This window comes from Notamacropus eugenii, chromosome 3 (assembly GCF_028372415.1).
Source record: "Notamacropus eugenii isolate mMacEug1 chromosome 3, mMacEug1.pri_v2, whole genome shotgun sequence".
NCBI classification, from domain to species: domain Eukaryota; kingdom Metazoa; phylum Chordata; class Mammalia; order Diprotodontia; family Macropodidae; genus Notamacropus; species Notamacropus eugenii.
The window spans coordinates 395,641,447-395,665,622 of NC_092874.1; the positions used below are offsets into that span (position 1 = coordinate 395,641,447).

The 24,176-nt window shown below is 37.0% G+C and overlaps 1 protein-coding gene across 4 annotated transcripts in view; it reads right to left on the bottom strand.

Moving 5' to 3' along the window:
• Positions 1-602: 602 nt before the first annotated feature.
• The window catches only part of LOC140497194 (radial spoke head 10 homolog B-like), a 59,333-nt gene continuing 35,759 nt past the window's right edge, over positions 603-24,176 (bottom strand). For 2 of the 4 annotated variants that reach the window (XM_072597830.1, XM_072597831.1), the window contains exons 14-21: positions 22,784-22,932; positions 21,173-21,280; positions 16,655-16,789; positions 6,541-6,669; positions 5,758-5,851; positions 3,963-4,100; positions 2,633-2,831; positions 603-939 (exon numbers count right to left, since the gene is read on the bottom strand). In XM_072597830.1, the coding sequence (XP_072453931.1) occupies positions 774-939; positions 2,633-2,831; positions 3,963-4,100; positions 5,758-5,851; positions 6,541-6,669; positions 16,655-16,789; positions 21,173-21,280; positions 22,784-22,932 (1,118 nt within the window). In that variant the 3' untranslated portion in view covers positions 603-773. Of the gene's footprint in view, positions 940-2,632; positions 2,832-3,962; positions 4,101-4,470; positions 4,592-5,757; positions 5,852-6,540; positions 6,670-16,654; positions 16,790-21,172; positions 21,281-22,783; positions 22,933-24,176 lie in introns of those variants that run through there. The other 2 variants (XM_072597832.1, XR_011964566.1) reach the window with 2 other exon arrangements.

Consider the following 24,176-nt stretch of genomic DNA (forward strand, 5'->3'; position numbering starts at 1 on the left):
ATAATGCCATCATAAGAATGCTAAAATGCACTGGTGCCATTATTTAAGAAATGCTCTGAGAATTGTTCCAGTAATTGGAGTGGAACAATTGGGAGGCAAGTGACTAAAATGTCCCTGCCCTTTGACCAAGAGATTCCACTGCTAGGCATAGACCACAAGGAAGTCAGTGACAAAAAAAAAAAAAGCCCCATATGCACCCAAATATTTTAGCAGCACTTTTTGGAGTAGCAAGGAATTGGAAGTAGATGCCCCTTAATCGGGAAATGGACAAACAGGTTTCAGTGTATAAATAGAATGTATTATTACTGTGCTGTAAGAAACAAGGTGATAAATACAGAAAAGGATGGGAAGACAATATGAACAAATACAAAATGGAAAAATCAGCAAAACAATGGGAACTGAGTGCTGCAAACTTCCCATCCTAGAAGAGATGAAAAAGCCCCTCCCTCACATTACAGAGGTTGGGGACTCTGGGTGTGGAACACTGCTTGCATGTGTCAGACTCTTACCGTGTGGGCTAGTTTTGATTTTTTTTCCCCTTGTTGCACAGGACGTTGACCCGTAGAAGGTCTAGCATGGTAAGGTACACCAGAAAATGTAGGTTATGTAAAAGCAAAAGATATGAATAAAAATTTATTAAAAAGAAAGTTCCTAAATAGAAATCTAGTACAATTGTTTGATTTTATTGGTTAGGGTGGAATCTTGAGTTCCAGTGTCCAAGGTTCTTGTCACATCTCCCTTCCCTGATCTAGGAGTAAGTTACCAAACATCTTTTATCTTTTCTTTTTCTTACTTACAGTACTCTTAACTGCAGCCTCTTCTTTAGGAGGACTTGGCATAAACTGAGGCAGATCTTCTGATGGCTCTTTAGTCAGGAGAGTAATTGTTTCCACCTCATAATCCTGTCTTCTGGCTTCTTCCTCTAGTAAGAGATTAAGCCTAAAACCAAATACCAAAGGACATCTTAATTTCCTTCACAATTTGAAAAGAACCTTCAAACCTGTTTTCATATAAACAAAATGGCAAGTTTTTTTTAAGTTCCTGAAACAAGAAAATAACTGTAATCACCCTGTAGCAGTGCTGTCGACTAAAAAGATGTGGGGAGGAGGGTGAGGGAGGGATTAACCCTTGAGAGGATTGCTGGATGGTCGCACATTGTCTTAGAAAAACACATTAATATTATCTATATTTATTTGTATTCATTTTGTTAAATATTTCTCAATTACATTTTAATCTGATTTGGGCTGCACTCTGGAGTGATGCCTGACTGTGTGTAAATAAATGACATCTGTAAAATGCATCACCACCTTTTGTCTAAAATTGGAAGCTTTTTCCAAATCTGAAGCACTCTATTATGTTTTTAAGACATTTAAAATAATTTCTAAATGACATCTCCCTACTGCCTGATTTTTGGTGTTAGTTGCACCACCTATAACCAACCAGGGTTTTTGAATATAGTTTAAATTAGCTAGGATAACAGTGGGCTCATAGGAGCATTGTTGCCATTCCTATATGAGTTCCTCCACCCCAACCCATTTAGCATTAACAAGTAAGGATAGATGTTTGACCAAAGTATCTATCAGGCTAGAATTAAGACTTTAAAGTCATTTTTAAAAGTCAGTGCATACTTATGTATGTGCACTTTAGAGCAACACTGTTGCTCTAAAGAAAGGAGAGTGGCAAATATAATATGAAAATGGAAGAGCAGGAAAATAAATTAGAATTAAAGCTGAAAAAACTACATAACAGAGAGTTTGGGCTTTGTTTTTAAGTGATTCTGATGTGTTATGCTTCTTGAAAAATAGGTAAATGACCCCAGGTGATTCCTAGCATCATATTAATTTTTGTTTCTTCTAATTTGCCACCTAACCAAAACATGGGCTTGACATTCTTGGGAAGAATTGTACAGTTTTAGTCAAAAAAGCATTTGGTGATGGCCCCTCCCCCCTAACATTATTTTAAGACAATTTTCAGGATGCTAACAATAGAAATAATAAATTGAAAACATAAACATTGGGAAAGAGAAGACAAAATTATTTTCATACAACATAATTTCCTTAGAAAACTTAAGAGATTTGCAGAAAACAATTGGGATAATAGCTTCAGTAAAACAACTATTAAAAATAATTTTTAAAAACTCTATCATTTCCAAATAACAATAACAAAAACCAAGATAATAAAAAGGAAATCCTATTCAAAATAACTAAAAATTCATAACAATAATTATTATATTTATTTTATTTATTATTAACCTTATTTCATATAATAATTTTAAATATTTTATTTTTATAATATTTTATATAATAATATTATCATATTTATTTTATTTTATTACAGCATTTAAATAGCCCCTTAAGGTTTACAAAGCACTACACATATTAACTCATTTGATCCACATAACCACCCTGTGAGAGTTGGTCCTACTTATCATAAAATATCTAAGAGCTAACTACAAAAAATATCAAAAAAAAAATATCAAAACACCTTAAAGAAATAAAGAATGAATTAGATGTTAAAAAATCATTTGTCACACAATGTCTCATTGCTATAGAATAGTGGCAAATCATACTGAAGTATTCAAGAGCCATTAATAAGCATGCTTTTTAAACTAATTTTTATGTTTAAAAATCACCTTGCTTCCACTTCTTCATCTTCAATTTTTTTCTTCTGGGCCAGTTCTTCTTCTAGTATTCTGTTTTCCTTTATTTTCTCTTTTATGATTTCTTCATGTTTGTAAGCTTGGAAGAACGTGTTCACAAAAAAGAAGTATATGCGACTGATCCATGTGTTAATTTTTTCTTTTCTTCCATCCTTGGACTTTTCAAATTTTTCTATAATAAATGTTCATTAGAATTACTATCAGTTCAATCTAGCTTATCTAAGTACCTGCTTTTAGTATTTTATGATATTCTCAGAGATCTTTTTGTTTGTTTGTTTTCTATCATATAAAGTTTGCATTGAGTAGATTTTAAATTTGCTAAAATTATTAGGCCACTTCCTTTGTCCGTTAACTCAGTTGTTTGGTGGGGAGTTCATTTTGTCCAGAAAGAAAAACTTAAGTTTTTTCTGCATGTGAAACATATAATGCTAAGAATTATAATTCTTTGAATTGAGATGACCAAGAAAATAAGCTTACAATCCCATTCCACCCACAAGCTACTTGTTTTGTACATATCTATCATATTCATAAAAAGAAATCTAATCTCTCAAGAAATTGAGTCTCCATCTTTAGTTCCAACTTCCATATATAATTTTTAGTTAGTAACATGTAAGATGGGATTTAATCGGTGGAGTCCATTATCCCTCCCAGCTTAGTTGGTACACTTGCCTTTTCTGAACTGATCAATGAACATTTGGAAATGTAGCAGGACTACAAAAATGACTCTGTTGCTAGAACAGATCTTACAGTCATTAACGGCAATCTAAAATTTGGAGTCTAGGAAAACAAAGCTAGGATAGCAATCCCATTGCAGTGTGGGGTTGAGGGAATACTCTGTATTGATTTTCTTTGAATCGTTGATGGTAGAAGCAACCACTCATCAACGATTTTGGCTCTAGATGATAAAGATTCTTTGCCTGAATTATACTATTTTTGCAGAAGATGGTGAGGTTTAAGCTGTGATTATGCTGGAAGGTAGTATAGAGAAGAATGTTGGATATACTGAAGTAACTAATTATCCTCATTTATGTTAATAGTAAATTTACAATAGAAAGCAAAATAGAAAAATGAGGAAGTAGCTGTTTTTATATCTATTGTTTTAAAGTCATGCAAACTCTTTTGCATGACTGCCAAACTGCTGTCCTCTCATGAAAAAAATGCTCAAAAAATCAAAATCAAATCTGCATTATGGAACAGAGTTGAAGATAATTCAGAGGATTTAGAGATTTAACTTCGAAAGCTATTTTTGTACTTAGACTTACAGATGAGCACCTTTGATATCTCCTTTTAAAAATCAACGTACCTGATATCTCCTTCATAGCACATTCTTCAAAGTCAGAAATGTGCTGTGATGGCCCTGCATCCTCTTTATCTTCTGATTTGGACATTGCTTCTGAACAGATTGACTGCTGTACCTGAGAATCAAGTGTCACACTGCGAGCTGCAAGAAAAGACGTTTTCAGTGATTCATAAAGTTCTATCAATGGAAGGGGCATTAGAGAAGTAGTTAAGGGCCTTGCCCAAGCTCAAAGTCAATTCTGAGTCTCCTGCCCTTGCATTCTGGTGCTTTTTCTGAATGATTTTTATGAGTTACAAATCCAATTCATTTTCTTTACCATTTTATAATGCTCATAGAGGACATATAACAAGGATGAAGGAGACCTGACTATCCAAAGAGCAATGATGAGCCTATGTGGGAAAATTGCAAGTAGGATAGGCAAAGAAATGGCATAGCATCTTAAAACTAGAAGAAACAAGAAATCATTTGGTTCAAAGTTACTAATGATCTTTCCATTGCCAGATTTAATTACCTGTCCTCAAACTTCATTCTCCTTAACCTCTCTGCAGTTTTTGACATTTGATGATTCCCTCTTCCTTGGTCTTCTCTTTTTTTTCAGCTTTTCAGGGTGTTACTCTCTCCTGGTTCTCTTCCTATGAATCAGACCACTCCTCAGTCTCCTTTGCTGGATCCTTATCCAAATCATACCCATTTTATCATTGGTGTCCCATCGGGCTCTGTCCTGAACCCCCATCTTCTCCCCCTATTCAACTTCACTTGATCTCATCAGCTCCTATGGACTTAATTATCATCTCTGTGCTCATGATTCTCAAATTGACCTTTCCCACCCACCCTCTCTGCTGAACTCCAGTTTCACCTCTCTAATTGCCTTTCTGATATCTCAAACTGAATGTCTCATAGACATCTTAAATTCAACATGTCCAGAACTGTAGCAGGCAACACCATCCTCCGAAGTCCTCTCAGTCTCACAAACCTAGGAGAGATCCTTGACTCCTCACCATCCCTTATCCCCCCATATCCAAGCTGTTGATTTCGTTTTTGCAACATCCCTCAAATACGCCCCCTCCTCCCATCTGACACTGCCACCACTCTGGTACAGGCCTTCAATCATCTCATGTCTGGACTATTGCAATAGCCTGCTGGTGAGTTGACCTGTCTCAAGTCTTCCCACTTCAATCCACCAGCTGTTCATCGACCAAAGGCATTTTCCTAAAGTGTAGGTTCTGTCATATCACCCCTCCTACTCAATAAACTCCAGTGGCTCCCTATCTAGACTCAAATACAAAATCCTCTACCATTAAAAGCTTAACAAAAGATGTGGACATCCCAAGTGTGACACTGATACTCCCAAGATGTTAAATCACTGGAGGAATTACACTAGTGCATTAGAAAGGCAAATTAATGGAGAATATATGTAACAAACAATGTAGTCAAGTATGTGCATGTAAATATGTATTCATCTGTACAAACAACAGTAAGAATATGTGCATGGTTACATATTGGCCTGTGATGTCCCTTGTGCAGGGAACTCTTAAGGTGAGAACTTCCTCCTTTGATGCAGATCATCTCTAATTTATAGGTTTAGAGAATTGCTGAGGATACTGAGAGGCTAAGTGATTTTTGCCCATGGTCACCCGGTTAATGTGTATTAGAAGCAAGACTTGTAAGGTCTTCCTTATTCCAAGGCTGTATCTGTTGTGCCATATTGACATATTATTTTCAAATATTTATTATATATGAACAAAATATCCAAAACATGAAAATGTCCTTTAATATAGAAATATAATAAAATACTCACCCAGTTGTGCTAAAAAAAGAGATACTCCTTTTCCCACGGGTTTATAGCTTGGTTTGGAGGCCTTTTCTTCACTTAGAGACTCCTTGGACTTTGTCTTAGAGGAAAACAAGCAAGTAAAATATTTTAATAGTATAATAACATATGAATAAAAACTAGCTTTATCTTTATTTTAGTTAACTACAATATTTTTGTCATAAGGATATTTTCTTTAAGATATATCAACTTATATCAAGACTTTAAAGGTCTGTGATTACCTCAGTATTTGTACTTCTTCCACTGCTGGAGATCCCAGCTTCTTTGTGCCACTGAGGATAGTTTTCAAAAGCTGAATGGTACAGCTAGAAGATTTCATTACCTGGTGACCACCCATCTGACAAAGAGACTCTGGGAACTTAAAAAGGCTAGCCCATAGATAACAGGCACACACTCTGCTGGGCCTCCCAGTTTGGTAGGACTTGCTGAAGCTTGTATTCCCTTAGGACGGCCTTCAAGAACCTAGGATCACCTCCATGCTAAGAAGAGGCATCAGGGGAACCTGTGTCCTCAAGGCCACATGTGGCCACCCCTGAACTAGTACTTAAGAGAATCTCCTTAACCATGATAAAATATTCATATTTAAGCTTCTTAAATGAATGATTAAAATGATTGAAATACCTGCTAATACAACCCTCCATAACTGGGGACTAAGGAAGCAATGTTGACAATGAATGCATAGCCACTGCTGGGTCATTCTTAGTAATACAAATGCAACGCACTATTTGCCAATTTGTTAAATTCGCAAACCTCAGATTTCTTCATTCTGTTAAGATCTACAGGCAGTCCTAGCTTGCTGGAGGAAGACTTTGCACTGACAAAGTGATTGATATCAGACTCGTAACTGGTTAAAGCACTCATGCTCCTGTTCGAAACATTCTAATAAAGAACAAATAGAGTTGTTACAAGTGATGATTCTCTGAGGAGAGAAGGTTCCTATTAATGTGATGTGAAAACAGATGGATAATGCTGTCCACATACAGAGAAAGAACTATGGAGGCTGAATGTTGATACAAGCAGACTATGTTCTTTTTGTGTTTTGTTTTTTTTTCTCATGATTCCTCCCATTGGCTCTAATTCTTTTTTACAACATGACTAATATGAAAATATGTTTAATATAAATGTATATGTAGCACTTATATCAACTTGCAAGCTATCTTGGGGTAGGAAGAGGAGCAGGAAGGGGAGAAAATTTGGAATTCAAAATTCTATGGAAGTGAATGTTAAAAACTAAAAATTAATTAATTAATTAATTTTGAAAACTGATTAGTGGGTCAAAGAACATAGAAAAAATATGCATTTCATTAAAGAGAATAACAACAATGAAACAATATACCATAATTTATGGGATAATGCCAAACCAGTATTTAGGGGATAATTTAAATCTCTAAACATATTAGTAAAAGAGAGAAAGAAGAGACCAATGAATTAGGCATGCAACCATGGGGAAAAAACTTAGAAAAAGAATAAATGAAAAATCTTCAACTAAACACCAAAATAAAAAACCTGAAAATCAAAGGAGAGATTATACCATTGACCTAATAAGTAAAACTGGGAACAGATTTTATGGAAAAAAAAAATTTGATAGAGAAACCATTGGTTAAATTGATTTTTTAAAAAGACCAAATTACCAGTATCAAAAATGAAAAGCAAATACACAACCCATGAAGAAGAAATTACAGCAATTATTGGGAACTATTTTGTTCAATTATATTCCAATAAACTTACAATTTCAATTAAATGGATGAATATTGACCAAACAAATCACCCAGATTAACAGAAGAAGAAATTGAATACTTAAATAACCCTATCTTAGACAAAAAAAAAAAAAAATGAGCTCCCTAAGAAAAAATTCCAGGACCAGAATTTACAAGCAAATTCTACCAAACATTAAAAGAACAATTAATCCTAATACTACATAAACTATTTTTCAAACTGTGTAAAGAAGGAACCCAATCAAGTTCCTCTTATGGCATAAACATGGTTTTGATTCCTAAAGCAGGGAGAGCAAAACAGAGAAGGAAAACTATAGGCCAGTTTCCCTAATGAATACGGATGTAAAACATTTTAAATTACAGCAAGGAGACTACAAGATTTCACTATGACCAGGCAGAATTTATATCAGGAATACAGGGGCTGGTTCTATGTTAGAAAGATTACAGCCTCATTGATCGTATCAATAATAAAACAAAAGTTACATGATCAAATCAATAGATGCAGAAAAAGGTTTTGACAAAATACAACACCCACTCCTTTGAAAAACACTAGAAAGCATAGGAATAAATGTAGTTTTTCTTAAAGTGTAGTATCTATCAAAGGAATCCAGGAGGTGGGTATGGGGAGGAAGAGCATTTCAGGCATGGGGGGAGAGGGACAGCCAGAGAATATGGCCAGACCTGAGAGATGGAGTGTGTTGTTTGTGGAACAGCAAACAGGCTAGTGTCACTGGATTGAAAAGTACATGGGGAGGAGGAAGCTGTAAGAAGGTTTGAAAGGTAGGAGAATGTTAGCATAATCTTTGGATTGGAAAGGAAAGAGCAAAAATATCAACTAGGGAATTGAAACTCAAGTAGGAGATGGTGAGAGACCATCTTGCTGCCTCTATCTGTTTAAGTCACCTCACCCAGATGATACATATCTTTGACTACTGAAAGTACTGACAGATGTGATGGTTAGGTCAATATCTTTGATTTTTGAGAGACTGTGTAGAAATAAAGAGATGTCAAAGAACAAGAGAAGGGCAGATGTTCTCCCAATTTAAAAAACAAATTAAAAAGGAAGAGAATGGAATCCATAAACTATGTAGACCAATAAGCCTGGCTTTAATTCTTAACAATAATCTAGGATGAATTGTTAAAAGCATATAGTTATTCAATATCTATAAAAGGAAGTTTTTATCACACAGAGTACAGCTACCATCTGGCTTTAGAATCACAGGACCTGGGTTCAAATCCCAGCTCTGCCACTCAAACAAATCACCTAAACTTTCTGGGTCTCAACTTTCTCATCTTTAAAATGAGACTAGATAAGCAAGTTCCTCCAAAATTCTAAGACTATAATAATTATCATTCTATTATCCCAGCAATGACTCATGCCAAAGTAAAATTACTTCCTTTTTTTGACATGCTGGCTAGATTGGTAGATCACATGGAAATACTGTGAATATATAGCTTATCTAAATTTTAGCAAAGCATTTGGTGAAATCTTTCATGCTGGTTTGGAGGGCTTGATTAAAAGATATGGGTTAAATAATAATCAATGGCTTTCTTCATGGTTCTAAAAGTACTTAGGAGGTAGCCTCTACTTGAAGGCCCCAGACAGCTGGGGTTAGTTAGACTCCTCTACTGTTTAATATTTTTGTCAGGATCCAAGATAAAGGCATAGAGGGCACGATGGTGAAATTTGCAGATGGCACAAAGAATACAGTCATAGCTGACCCTGGACATCAGAATCAGAATCCAAATGTTGGGTCAAATCTGATAAGATTAAATTTAGTGGAATAAGTATAGCCTTGCATTTGGGTTCAGAAAATTAACAGGGAGAAAGTGAGGGGACCTGGTTATCAAAAAGTTCATCTGGAGAAGTTCTGAGAGGTTTTTTGTGCATTGTAAGTTTAATGTGAGTCAATAGTGTGATGTCAGCCCTTACAAATAGCTAATGTAGTCTTGGGCTACCTTTGTGGAAGCAGTGTCCAAGAGCAAGAAAATGGTATTTCTTATTTGTTGTCCCTGTGCATGCTACAGTTGAAATATTGGATTCAGTTCTGGGTACCCATATTATAAAGGACATTAATCAACTGGGGACTGTCCAGAAAAAGACAACTGGCATGGTGAGGACCTTGAGATTATGCCTTATAAAGATCTACTGAAAGAATTTTTGTTGTTGAGGGGCAGAGCCAAGATGGCAGAGTAGAAAGACGCACATACGCTAGCTCTTACCCCACAGCCCATAAAATATCTGTAAAGAAGAACTCTCAACAAATTCTAGAGCAACAGAAGCCACAGAACAATAGAGTGGAGGAGATTTCTAACCCAAAGTGACCTGAAAGACCTACAGGAAAGGTCTGTCGCACCTGACGTAGAGCAGAGCCCAGCCCAATCTTGGCCATGTGGCACTGGGAGAAGCAAAACCAAGCAGGCTTCAGAGACAGAACCTCCAGCAGCAGAACAGATCCTTAAACCCACAGGCGCCAAAGGTCAGTAAGAGGGCTTTTTTGGCTGGCTGAGAAGGGAGCAGGGTGTCCCCATAACTCAAGCCTCCTCAGGTGGCAGCAGTGGAGGCAGCAGTGGACAGGGGCTCCCAAGGCAGGCAGCAGCCCACATCCATTGTTGAAGGTCTCATCATAAAGCCCCTGAGGGAACTGAACCCTGTGTGGTGGCCCTGCCCCCACCTGAACAGCTGATCTTAATCTCACACTGAATAGCAGCCCTGCTCTCTTCTAAAGAACCTGAGGCTTTGGAGCAGCTCATCTGAATCTCAGCCCCCAGTGCTGGCTTGGTGGAACTGGAGGCCAGGTGGTTGTGGAGAGGGAACTCAAAAGTCAGGTAACTGGCTGGGAAAATGCCCAAAAAAGGGAAAAAAAAAATAAGACCATAGAAGGTTACTTTCTTGGGGAGCAGATGTCTCCCCCTCATCTTTTTGGATGAGGAAGAACAAGGATACTGTCAGAGGAAGTCAAGGCGTCTGCCTCCAGGGCCTCCAGAGGGAACTTAAACTGGGCTCAGGCAATAGAAGACCTTAAAAAACAAGTTAACAGCTTACTAAAGGAGAACCAAAAAAATGCTGAGGAAAATAACAGCTTTAAAAAGAGGCTAACTCAATTGGAAAAAGAGGTCCAAAAAGCCAACGAGGAGAAGGAGGTTTTAAAAAACAGAATTAGCCAAATGGAGGAGAAGGTTCAAAAGCTCACTGAACAAAATAATTTGTTGAAAGAGACAATTGAGTTCAGGGAAATGAATGACTATGAGATAAAACAAGCGTTTAAAAACAAAACCAAAAGTTTGAAAAAATAGAAGATAATATGAACCATCTCATTAGAAAAACAACTGACCTGGAAAATAGATCCAGGAGAAACAATTTAAAAATTATGGAACTACCTGAAAGCCATGATCAAAAAAGGAGCCTAGACATTATTTTCCATGAAATTATCAAGGAAAACTGCCCTGATGTTATAGAATCAGAGGGCAAAATGGATATTGAAAGAATTCATCGATCACCTCCAGAAAGAAACCCGAACAGAAAAACTCCTCGGAACGTTGTGGTCAAATTTCAGAGTTCCTAGATCAAGGAGAAAATACTGCAAGCAGCTAGAAAGAAACAATTTGAGTATTGTGGAAATACAATCAGGATAACACAGGATCTGGCAGCTTCAGCATTAAGGGATTGAAGGGCTTGGAATGGGATATTCCAGAGGTCAAAGGAACTGGGATTGAAACCAAGAATCACCTCCCCAGCAAATCTGAGTATAATACTTCAAAGGAATAAATGGTCATTCAATGATATAGAGGACTTTCAATCTTTCATATTGAGGAAAAGACCAGATCTGTATAGAAAATTTGACTTTCCAATACAGGAATCAAGAGAAGCATGAAAAGGTAAATAGGAAAGAAAAATCATAAAAGACTTTCTAAAGCTGAACTGCTTACATTACTACATGGAAAGAAAATATTTATAACTCTTGAATCTTTTCTCAGTATTTTGGTAAATGGAGAAATTGTACATACACACACACACATACACATATATAGACAGAGAGTACAGGTTGTGTTGAATCAGAAGAGATGATATTCACACACAAAAAATAAAAAATAAATAAAAATTAAGGGATGAGGGAGGAAAATACTGGGAAGAGAAAGGGAGAGATGGAATGGGGCAGGCTGTAACCATAAAAGAGATAAGAAAAATCTTGTTCAATGGAGGAGAAAAGGGAGAAGGGGAGAGGGGAAAAGTGAAGCTACTCTCTCCACATATGGCTGAAGGAGGGAATAACATGCTCACTAAATTTGATATGAAAATCTATCTTACCACAGGAAAGGGGGGGAGGCGACAAGTGGCATGAGGGGAATGATAGAAGGAAGGGCAAATGGGAGAAAAGAGTTACTAGAAATAAACCCTTTCAAGAAGGGACAAGGTCAATTGAGGGGGAAAATAAATAAGGGGGGATAGAGTAGGATAGAGGGCAATATAGTTAATATTACACAACATGATTATTATGGAAGTCTTTTGCAAAAGGACACATATTTAGTCTGTATTGAATTGCTTGCCTTCTCAGTGAGGTTGGGGAGGGAGGGAGGGAGAGAAGTTAGAATTCAAAGTATTAGCAATGAATGTTGAGAATTTTTATTGCATATAATAGGGAAATAAGAAATACAGGAAATGGGGTATAGAAATTTATCTTGCCATACAAGAAAAGACAGAAGATGGGGATAAGGGAAGGGTGGGGTGTGATAGAAGGGAGGGTACATTGAGGGAAGGAGTAATCAGAATGCAAGGTATTAGGAAGTGGGGGGAGGGGAGTAATGGGGAGAAAAATTGTACATGTTACAAAGTCAGGTAAAAGCAATTGGTATTAAAACAATTGACTGAATTAATTACTGAGAATAAATCAATGACATCTTTAGTTTGGGGAAAAGAATTTTAGTCTAAATTTCCTAGAGGAAGGTAACCTCAGATAAAATTTGGCATTGATGGAAAAGTTAAGGTTTTAATGGTAAATTTGATTTTATGATTGCTATTTAATCAGGAACTAGAACAAGTATTGAAAGGCACGTAAGCCACTTAAGACTTGCCTCAAAAGATGTTCCTTAGCTAAAGTGAAATTATAATCATATTTGAAACCTGATTATTGGAACTTGCTATTTTTAGATGCTATGGGACTATTAAGTGACTGTTCTTCTGAGTCTAACTCCAGATATGGACAGCAAGAAAGGCAGTCTGAGCCTCCAATCCATGATGCCAGTAAGCCTGTGAGATGTTGGTATGAACTGCAAACGATGATCTCATTGGAAGGGTAGGAGAGCGACTGTTCAGCCTGGACTGAGGTAGGATTCTCCTGACTCAATTTCCCCATTGACATCTGGCAGACTTTAAGCCTGACTGAATGCAAGTGGACAATCTACTCCTGCCTAGAATTGACATGAAGTTGGGGAGATATTGTATCCCTGCAATGTCCCTACTGTTGGTGGCAATTTCCTATAGTCAAAAGGTTTGTAAGCTTAATACCAGATCTATTAAATTATAGATTATCGGTAGGAGAACATCTGAGGTTAAATCTAAAATTAAGCTATTAGGCATAGGACTTTAGACCAACAACAATAAGTTAGGGTCCTTTAATTCTTAGTAATACTGTGGAGACAATTAGGTCAAGAGCTTGTGAAGTTAGCAACATAAATATTATTTGTGTCTCAGTTGGTTAATGTTTAAAAAGAATTCTTTTGTGGTCCATATTGTAAATGCTTTAAAAAGAAGTATCACCTAAAAAAAAAAAAAAGAATTTTTGTTGTTGTTTGGTCATTTCAGTGATGTCCAACTCTTCATGACCCCATTTGAGGTTTTCTTGGAAAAGATACTGGAGTGGTTTTCCATCTCCTTCTTCAGCTCATTTTACAGACAAAGAAACTGAGGTAAACAGGGTTAAGTGATTTGCCTAGGGTCACACAACTTGTTCGTGTGTGAGGCCATATTTGAATTCAGAAAGACGAGTCTTCCTATAGGCCCTGGCACTCCATCCACTCTACCATCTAGCTGCCCTGCTGAAAGCACTAGAGATGTCTAACTTTAAGAAGAGGACTTAGGAGAGACACGATAGCTGTCTACAAGTACTTGAAGGGCCAACACATTTGCTTCTTTAAACTGCTTCCACTTGGCCATAGAGTATAGTATATTTCGAAGTTGCAAAGAGGAAGATTTAGGCTTGCTATGAGGGTATGGGGGGGAGGACGCCATTCTAACAATGAGAGCTACCCAAAAGTGGAATGAGCTGTCTTGAGAAGTAATGAGTACTGCTTCACTGGAGGTCAGCAAACAGAGCCTGGATGACTACTTTACAGATAAATTAAAAGAGGAATTCTTGCTCTAGTATTGATTGGATCAGAGGGCCTCTGAGGCTCCTTCCCACTTTAAGATTCTGGGACTCTACATATGTGCAACAACAGTTTGTCTCCCCCACATCCTCCACCCCAGCTTTGAGCCAGAACTATGCAGGTTCAATGAAACACTCAGGCAAATCTCAGAGGACTGGGCAACGGGCAACATGTACACACTAGCATCATTTGCAAGTGCAATAACATTGATAATAACAGTAAAAAAAAAAAGTAGCTATCATTTATATAGAACCTACTATGTTCTGGGCACTGTGATAAGCACTTTACAGATATTATTTAATTGGATCCTCCCTACAACTTGGGAGGTAGGCACTGTTATTATTGTCATTTTATAGGTAAGGAAACTGCAGAAAGTGCCAGTTAAATGACTAGCTCAAGTTGGTAAGTATTTGAGTCTGGATCTGAGTTCAGGTCTGCCTGACTCCAGGCCCTGCCCTCTAGCCACTTTACCACCTTGTTGCAAAATCTATCAGGACATGTACCACTAATAATTCCTCCAGATGGACAATGAACTGAGTGCAACAATGAAAAGGAATCAAATGTGCTGGATTTAATATGGAAAACTGCTCATTATTTTCAGGGATCTCAAACTACTCTCCACTACAAGGAAATAAACACAAAAATCTTTTAAACATTAATGTTCTCCTGGTTATACTCTATGCCTATGAATTTTAGAATACCATGTACTACAAAGAATCAGAAACTATAAGGAGTCAAATTGGAAAGATATGTGATTGGTGTAAGTTGGCTGTGGCATGTTGCTAATGGTGACTTCGGAAGTCATGGAAAGTGGCATGAATGGGTAACACAGGACCAGAAATGTAGCTGGTCTTGTCACTTGGCAAAAACAAGGAACAATTAATGGATGACCCAAGGAATGCACTGGGAGTCAAACAGACTTATGTGAAGGCTTCCTGTATACGGGGTAAGTACCCCATAGAAGGAAGGCACCAAAGAAGGGATGGAAAGAATGATCATAATGATGAGATCACAGATCCCTTGAAGTATCAGGAATATAAAGAGGCTTAGAAAGACTTATTAAATAATATACAATAAAGTAAGCAGTCCCAGAACATGCTAAGACTGTAGAAAAGGAAGAATATATATACAAATACAGACACAAAGGGACAGGGAACAAAAAGAGTTACATAGAGAATAACTAACATACTATTATGGAAAAGTACTATACATAGAAATTCATTTTAAAGTATAAATAATTATAAGTGTATGTCTAATTGGTTCTGTTGCTTAACGTTAAGGACATAACAAATTGCATTAAAAACAGGCATAAACTAACATTTTGGTTTGACTGGTTTGTTTAGGTGGAGCAGTTGGATAAATTGCCGGACCTGGAGTCAATAAGACCTGAGTTCAAATCTGCCCTCAGATACTAGCTGTGTGACCCTGGGGAAGTCACTTAACCTTGTTTGCCTTAGTATCCTATAAAATGAGTTGGAGAAGGAAATGCAAACCCCTCCAGTATCTTTGCCAAGAAAACTATAAATTGAGTCATGATGAGTTGGACCCAACTGAAAATGACTGAATGACAATAAATTTGCTGGTTTTGAAAAATAGAATGTTTCCTTTATCCTTGGAAAAGTCTTTTAAATCCTTCCCTGAACCTCTTCCTACTTTTGGCAAGACCAAGCCAGTACAGTTATCCCTTCCACATCCTGACTTTTCCCATTGTGGTTGACATAAGAAATTAAATGGGAATTTGGGGGGAGTTTTATGGAAGCCACAAATGACAGGTGAAGGCTTACAGATGACAAAAAAACAGTGTAGAAACTCAGAAATGCACAAAATATATTTATAGTATTTTTAATTAACATGGATCTAGATTTTGCCTATGACCAAATACTTAACCCAAATTTTACAATAAGGTATTGTAAATATCCCATTAAAAAAAAAATCAGACTTCTTCTCTGGCATGAAGGGAGGGCCAGAAACTTTTACAAGGATTTTCTGGATTGTGGGGGCTTTGTGAATCTAACCTGCCCTCCCTCCCCTGCACTACAGAAGGGAAAACTGTACACAGAAGGTTAAACTATTCCAGGAGAGGTACTTACTCCACATAAATTTTTTTCTTTTCTTTTTCTATTTATTTAATTTTCCCCATTACATGAAAAACAATGTTTTAACATTCATTTTTAAAACATTGAGTTCCAAATTCTCTCCCTTCCTCCCTTTTCCCTCTCCACCCCCATTGCGAAGGCAAGCGATTCCACATAGGTTATACACGTGTGGTCATGCAAAACATGTTGTTTCATATCATGTTGTGAAAGAAAATAGACCAAAAAAAAAAAAACCTCAAAAAAAATAAAGTAAAAAAAGTCTGCTTCAATCTGTATTCAGACACAACAGTTCTTTCTGTGGGGATGGATAGTACTTTTCATCATAAATCCTTCAGAGTTGTCTTGAATCATTGTATAGTTGAGAATGGCTGTCATTCACAACTGATCATCTTACAGTATTGCTGTTACTTTGTATCCAGTACCTTTCACTTTGCATCAGCCCATGCAAGTCTTCCCAGGTTTTTCTGAAAGCATCCTGCTCATCATTTCTTATAGCACAATAGTATGCCATCATACCTATATAGGACAATTGTTCAGCCATTCCCCAATTGATGAGCATCCCCTCAATTTCTAATTCTTTACTCCCAGAAAATATTTTGATACAAACAAGTCCTTTTCCTTTTTTTTTTCTCTTTTGGGATACAGACCTAGCTCTACATAAATTTTGTCATTTGATTTTTTTTTTACCTGTTGTGTACTGATATATTTGACTGCAGTAAAATCATCAGTTGTGTGGCTTCCTTGCCGTTGCTTATCTATCTGTGTTGTATCGGAGAAAAGTGCACATCCTAACAGAGCTTCAAAAAATTCTAGAAAAACCAGCTGAAACAGAAACAAGCACTCATATTATTCATCTCAACAAACACATCATATTCTGGATAGTGATTTTCGTTTTGTAGGGAAAATAGCTTAAGGAGACACCTAATGAGATACTTGAATGCCAGAAACAAATAACATCTTATATTAGTACAGTATTTATGTAACATTGTATTTAGCTGTATATCAAATCCATGGATCTAAAAATCTGATTATGTCAATATATTTTATTTGAAGCAGATTCTTCTCATGGGAAATGTATCCTCTTTAAAAGCATTTAGGACTGTATTTCCTTTTTTTCTCCTGAAGACTGAAAAGAGAAGCAGCACTTTCTTTTGCAAGTGGAAGATAAAACTTACACTAAAGAATCAGTTCTTCCTTCCTACTTACACACATCACTACACAGCCAGACATTTAGTTGAGTTTATCATAGGCCCAAATATAAGAGATATAACTATAGCCAGGTGGTATGACACAGGGGAGTTGGTGGCACAGTGGATAGAATGACAGGCTTGAAGTCAAAAAGACTCATCTTTCTGAGTTAGTATCTGGCCTCAAACATTTTACTAGTTGTGTGACCCTGGGCAAGTCACTTAACCCTGCTTTTCTCAGTTTTCTCATCTGTAAAATGAATTGGAGAAGGAAATGGCAAACGACTCCAGTATCTTTGCCAAGAAAACCCCAAATGGGGTCACAAAGAGCTGGATATGATTGAAACAATTGAACAACATAATGCAGATAGAGTGCTGGACTTGGAGAATAGAAGACCTGAAGTTAAATTTTGTTTCATAACTGTGTGACCCTAGGTGAGTCAGCCTCAGTTTCCTCATCTGTCTCACAGGACTGATGTGAAAATCAAATTAAAAATATATGCAAAACACATAAAATGCAAAATAAGTATTGGTCATCATCATCATCATCCTCATTACCCAACTCTTTATCCCTGCACTCTTCTACTACTGATAGGTTGAGCACTGCTCCATCCACCCATACCTACAGGCTCTCTGGGACTAATTCTGACCCTCTTTAGAAGAAGTACAAGGAGGCAATTGCTTACTCTAGCTTCTTGGTCTGCCCTAATCATCTAGTCCAAGGGTGGGGAACCTGTGACCTTGAGGCCGCATGTGGCTTTCTAGGTCCTTTCCTGCTGCCTTTTGACTGAGTTCAAGTTTTATAGAACAAGTCCTTTTATTAAGGGGATTTGTTCTGTGAAGCTTGGATTCAAAGGGCCATACTTGAGGACCTAGAGGGTCATATGTGGCCTTGAGGCCACAGGTTTCCCATCCCTAAATCTAGTTCCATTCCCCAGTAACTGATCTGTAGAGAGAAACCAAAGAAAGGATTTCCTACCCTTGAACTTCAGTCTCCATAATTGGCCCAGTGACATTTGCTATCATACCTTTCCCCATGTCCACTGCCTCTTTATTCCACCTCTCTCAGTGATCTCTTCTCTCCAATTCCACCTCACCTGGACTTGGGTAGACTATGGATTTTGGACTCCTTTTGGACCTTTGGCTTGTGATACTTCCCTTTTCCACCCAAGGTGACTAATGTACTAAATTCAGATCTATCTTAGACGCAGGTACTTTAACATTTCAGTCTTAAATAATAGACCCTAACCCTGCTTCCGTATTCCCTAGGAGTCGTCCAACCTGAAAGTTCTACCTATATCTAGGTTTCCGAGTTCACTAAGTGTGACTCAAGATTCCTTTGCTTGACCTCCACTTCTAATAGAAGTCACACAGGGACTGTAATTTGAGAAGTCCAATTTAACCTCCTTAAACCAGTGGTACCAAAACCCACCACAAGTCCCTTCCATCTGTGAAGTTACAGTATTAAAGGAGTGTACAGTGTTAAAAGGGAATGTGAATGCACAGCTTATTATCTGAGACAGGTAAGAAATCTGTTATACAATGCCTTAGAAAAAATCAATCTATTCATTTACCTATTAGAAATCAGAGCCCAGAGAGTATGGGACACAGGAAAATATGAATTTTGATAAAAGTCCCAGAAATGGAAATATATTTGTGGTTGGGGGAGATAGTGACTAGTGAAGGGGGAAAAAAAACAACTTCCTTATTTTTGATTTTTGTCTAGGGTCAGCCCTGATTATGCAAAAGGATAAATGTCTTTCTCATAAAGTCTTGTCTATATATCAAAATTCAAGCATTGTTTGTTAAAGATTTTATACAAAATTATAACTATGGGCAGGTTGGTTGAGTAGATCACTGATTTCACTAACATTCATGTATCACTTTACACACATTACACACATACATTATCTTATTAATTACATATTTATATATATTATCTTATTTAAGCCTCACCACAAACTCTGTGAGGAAAATGATATTTTTATGCTCATTTTACAAAGGAAGTAACTGAGGGTCAGACTAACTTGCCTTGGATCACAGAGCTAGTTTGGGTAGCCAAGGGAGGGTTTGAACCAAGGTCTTTCTGACACCAAGTCCAAATCTCTGTAATCTCTACACTAAGCTACTTGCCTACCTAATTGAATTCAGTGTCATCATTCTTGGAACCGAAGCACTGTTTCCTTTTGAGAAGCAAGAGAATCAATCCTATATTTCTTAATTAAATAATTTCATGGAAAGGACACTATTAGTCTCAAAGTCAGACGACCTTAGTTCAAGCCCCAGCTCCATCCAACACATAATAGCTGTAGCAAATCACAAAATTTGCCTCATCTGGAAAATCTCTACCTACCTACAGAGTTATCTGAGGAATGCACTTAAAAGAAAACTCTTAAAGTGCTACAGAAATAGGAATGATAATCAACAGTATTCTTTTTATGGGAGTAGCCTACCTTTTAATTTTCTAACAAAGCATTGTCAGTGTTCAAGCTAGGTGACACAGAGAATAGAGAACTGAGCCTGGAGTCAGGAAAACCTGAGTTCAAATACGGTTTCAGACACTTACTAGCTGTGTGATCCTGGGCAAGTCACTTAACTCTGTTTGCCTCAGTTTCCTCATCTATAAAATGAGTTAGAGAAGGAAATGGCAAGCCACTCCAGTATTGTTGCCAAGAAAATTCCAAATGGTGTCACAAAAAGTCAGATAAGACTGAAAAATGACTTAAAGGTGCTTTACATGTTGTATTATTTGCTCCTTAAAACAACTTTGTGTGGTAGGTGCTATCATTATCTTTATTTTACAAACCAAAAAGCAGAGAGGCTCATAGAATTTAAATGATTTGCCCAAGGTCACATGTTGTCTGAGCTTGGATGGTGTGGTAACGTGATTTGAGTTGGTAAGTGTAGAAGTGAAAGCGATCTCAAGTATTCCTGATTTTATGTCCAGCACTCTATGTACAACACCACCTAGATGCTTTATTTTACAAATAAGAAAACAAAGTCATATCATTAGAACCCAATGGAACCTAAGTGATTTTCAGGTCCAAATCTCTCATTTTATTCAACCGCAGCCAAGTGAAATGACTTATCTCCAAGTCACAAAATGAGCTTACTGGCTGCGCCAGGACTAGATGTAGGATTTCTTGATGTCCAGTCAAGTGTTCTTTCCATTGTATCACTTTGATTCTCTTTTGTCCAAGGTCACAGAGCTAGAAACTCTTAAAATTGGAAATATTTACAGAGAATATTTTTGGGGAAAGATATAAATCTGTGACACATACATATAACCTTTATTATAAAGAAACAAACAAAACATTTATAAAAATCACCTTGGCTAAACCAATTAATATACAATAGTTATGGTTTTGTATGCTTTTTATTTCATTTGTTTTTTGTTTCCCTTGATCAGAGACATTTTCATTCTTAATATCCATCTATATGCAAGAATTTTTAACCTGGGGTCCAAGAAATTGTTTTTAACAATATTTTGATGACTATATTTCAGTTGGTTCATAAAATCAATCGGTTTCCTTTGTAATCACATCTATGTTATTTTATGCATTTAAAACATTTTTCTGAGAAGAGGTCCACAGGCTTCATCAGACTGCCCAAAGGGCCCATAACATACACCAAATAAGGTTAAGAATCCCTGACCAAGGGTAAGGCATCTGGCCCAAAACAGCTGGCCTCAAAACCAGAAGGCCTGGACTCACATCCTGTAGCTGACATATATTGACCATGTGACCACGAGCAAGTCATTTAACCTCTCACCATCCTAGACAAATTCTCAAATATAAACTGTAAAACAGTTGTCTGTGTGCGTCATTAGAAGGGGTTTCTTCCCTTTCATCAGTCTACCCTGCTGAAACCCTTGGTCCTAACCATTCATCCATACTTTCCCAGTTCAATCACAGATCTAGTTTCACTTTTTATCATTGTTATTTTTCAATCAACTCTTGGTTATAGCACACTTTATTACAGACAAAAAGCTGTGCCATTGTGGTTCTACCCAGCTTACCTCGAGTTCAAAGTTGCTATCAATTCCGTCATGCATGAAAGGACTATCTTCTGCTATGATTTCCACAAATTTGGTTGCTGTTAAATGTTTTGTTATTATTTTAAAATCCTGTAGGAACAAAGAATCAAACAGCATCCACATAAACATAAGTAGCTTTAAAATATATACATATATATAAACATTTGCATGAATGTAAATTATAAACATCTATAAATTTGAAACTTCAATACTAAAATATATAAACAAAATTTTCTATTTTTCTATAATTTCAGATTAAAAAACTATTTCTAAAATATAAGAAAAAATTCAAAAAAGTCTCTTAGTCATTTCATCTAGCTTCAATGAGTTCAAAAATCATCTCTACATATCCACTTCTCATCTCTCTCTAGTTCCAGTTTTGCATCTCTGGCTCCTTGTCTTTATCCGGACATCCCAATGTTATCTTAAACTCAACATGTCCAAAACTGAACTCATCTTCTTTCTACCTTAACCCACACCTCTTCTTAATTTTCCTATTTCTGTCAAGGGTACTATACACTCTCCAGTCACCAAGATTTGCAGCCAATGACCCTTGACTCTTCCATCTCCCTCACTGCCCCTTCACCCCATACATCCAGTCAGCTCCCAAGCCTGGTCCCACATCTGTCCCCTTCACTCCACTCACAGTCATCACTTTGGGTCAAATCCTCATTACATCTTGCTTGGACTACTGCAGTAATTCCCTGTTTGCTCTGTCCCTCTCCAATCGATCCTCCACTTAGTATACAACTAATAATAAGTTTCAGTGATTCCTTCTTGTCTCTGAGATAAAATACAAATATCTCTGTTTGGCATTTAAAGTCCTTCCCACTCTACTTCTAAACTTATCATCCTAGACTGAATTTACATAGTTCCTCATCATATGCTGTATGTTCCAAACAAATTCAAGGACTTGCTCTTTCTGGTACATGATATTCAAGTCTTATTCAAGTCATGTGCCTGGAATCCTCTCTCTTTTCACCTCTGCCTTTTGGAATTAGTTTTAGCTTCCTTCATTGTTCAAATTAAGTGCTGCCACCTACAGAAGAGCCTTCTCTTCTGTTGTTAACTTATGTCTTCCGTTATTAACTATCTCCTGGGAAATTAGTTGGTATTTATTTATTCATATAAATTTCATTTCCACAAATAAAATATGGGCCTCTTGAGGGAAGAGACTGCTTAATTTTTACCTTTATATCTCCAGCACCTAGTATGTAGGGCGCCCAGCATGGGAATGCTTAATAAATGCTTGTCGAATTAAATTGCTTTCTCTTTCTGCCAAGAGCCCCATTCACTATGTAGCGGTCATGAAAGCCCTTTATTATTATTTGTATATACATGTCATTTATATATTTATTTGTAATTATTTATTATTATATTATAATATTATTTATATGTTATTATATTTATACATAAATCTACATATTTACATATCAATATATAGTATACATAGGTATGTTTATATACAAATATAATTATTTATTATAATAAAGTTCCTTTATTATTTTCTCCTATCATTCTAGAAAATTTCTTTCATCCAAACTTCCACAACTAAGTATGCAAATTAAGTTTGAAAGTTTCAAAAGTGATTACCTTCAACATCCAGAGGAAGTATCTGGTCTTCATTGTTAGCTCATGAGGGGGATGAGAGTTTGGTCTACAGTAAGCTAAATAAACCTCCCAACATTTGTCGATATAATTCATTGCATAGACAGTCCGCTGTTGGTCACAGAAGAAATTGCCTAAAAAAATAAAAGGGAAAATTAGTACATTCAGATGCAATTATGTATAGCTGTCTGAGGGATTCCTGCCCACCTCCACCTGCAATTTTGAGCATCTGGGAAGAACAAAGAATGACTTAGTCAGGACAAGTATTGTGGTGAGAAAAGGGTTGGTCAGATGGACCTGAAAATTAGTATGAGATTTTAAGGTGAGAGGGGGTGCTGGGGAACAAGAAGAGGTCATATGGAGGAAAGAATGGATTGGGAGATTGTTAAAATTTAGTTTTATTTATTTTTGCTGTTCTCATCTTGCCACTGAACACAGCACCAAAAGATTCTAGAACTTTAGAGTGAACTGCACTGTTGTCCTGTGGAACTGGAGAGTGACTACTGGGCAGGCTACTGACACATGGGAAGTGTCAGGAACAAGAGGGATATGACACCCTGGGGGCCCTGACCTTTCACCCTGAGCAGCAGGGAGAAGGCTGGATGCTAGGGAAGGAGCACTTGGGAGTTAGGCAACCAGCATCTCATAAACTCTCATAACTCCTTTCTCTCCTCTAACACTGTCATCAACAAACTCATACCTAGACTACTACAATAGCCTCCTGGTTGATCGTCCTCCCAAGTCTCTCCCTACTCCAATTCATCTACTCAATTGTCAAAGTGATCTTCCTAATGCTTCCTAATGTTGACCATGTCAACACCGTCCACTCTTGCCCCCCACAATAAACACCAGTAGCTCCTTGTCACCTCCAGGATCCAATATAAAATCCTCTGCTTCCTGTTCAAAAGTCATTAACCTGCTTATATTTTACACTTCCCCTGACCATGTTCTCTGAGATTCAATGACCTTGTCCTCCTTTCACCAGCTGTCTCTCATGCTTGGAATTCTTTGCCTTCTCATTTTTCTCTCCTGGCTTTCTTCAAGAACAAGTTTGAAAATCTTACCTTCTATAGGAAGCCTTTCCTGATTCTCCTTAATTCTAATTATAGCTTGTTTGTCCATAGTTGTTTGAATGTGGTCTCCCCTGTTAGACTGAGTTCCTTGAAGGCAAGGACTATCTTTCCCCTTGTTTGAATCCCTTATTATGTATTAGGCACATAACAGATATTTATTGACCTACAATAGGGCTTTAAAAATATATGTGCCATTATTTAAATTATTTGTACATATCTGAGCTCAAAATGGTAACCATTTGCTGGTTACCATTTTGTCCTTCCCCCCCACCTTTTTTTTTTTTTCAAAACTTTATTCTAGAATA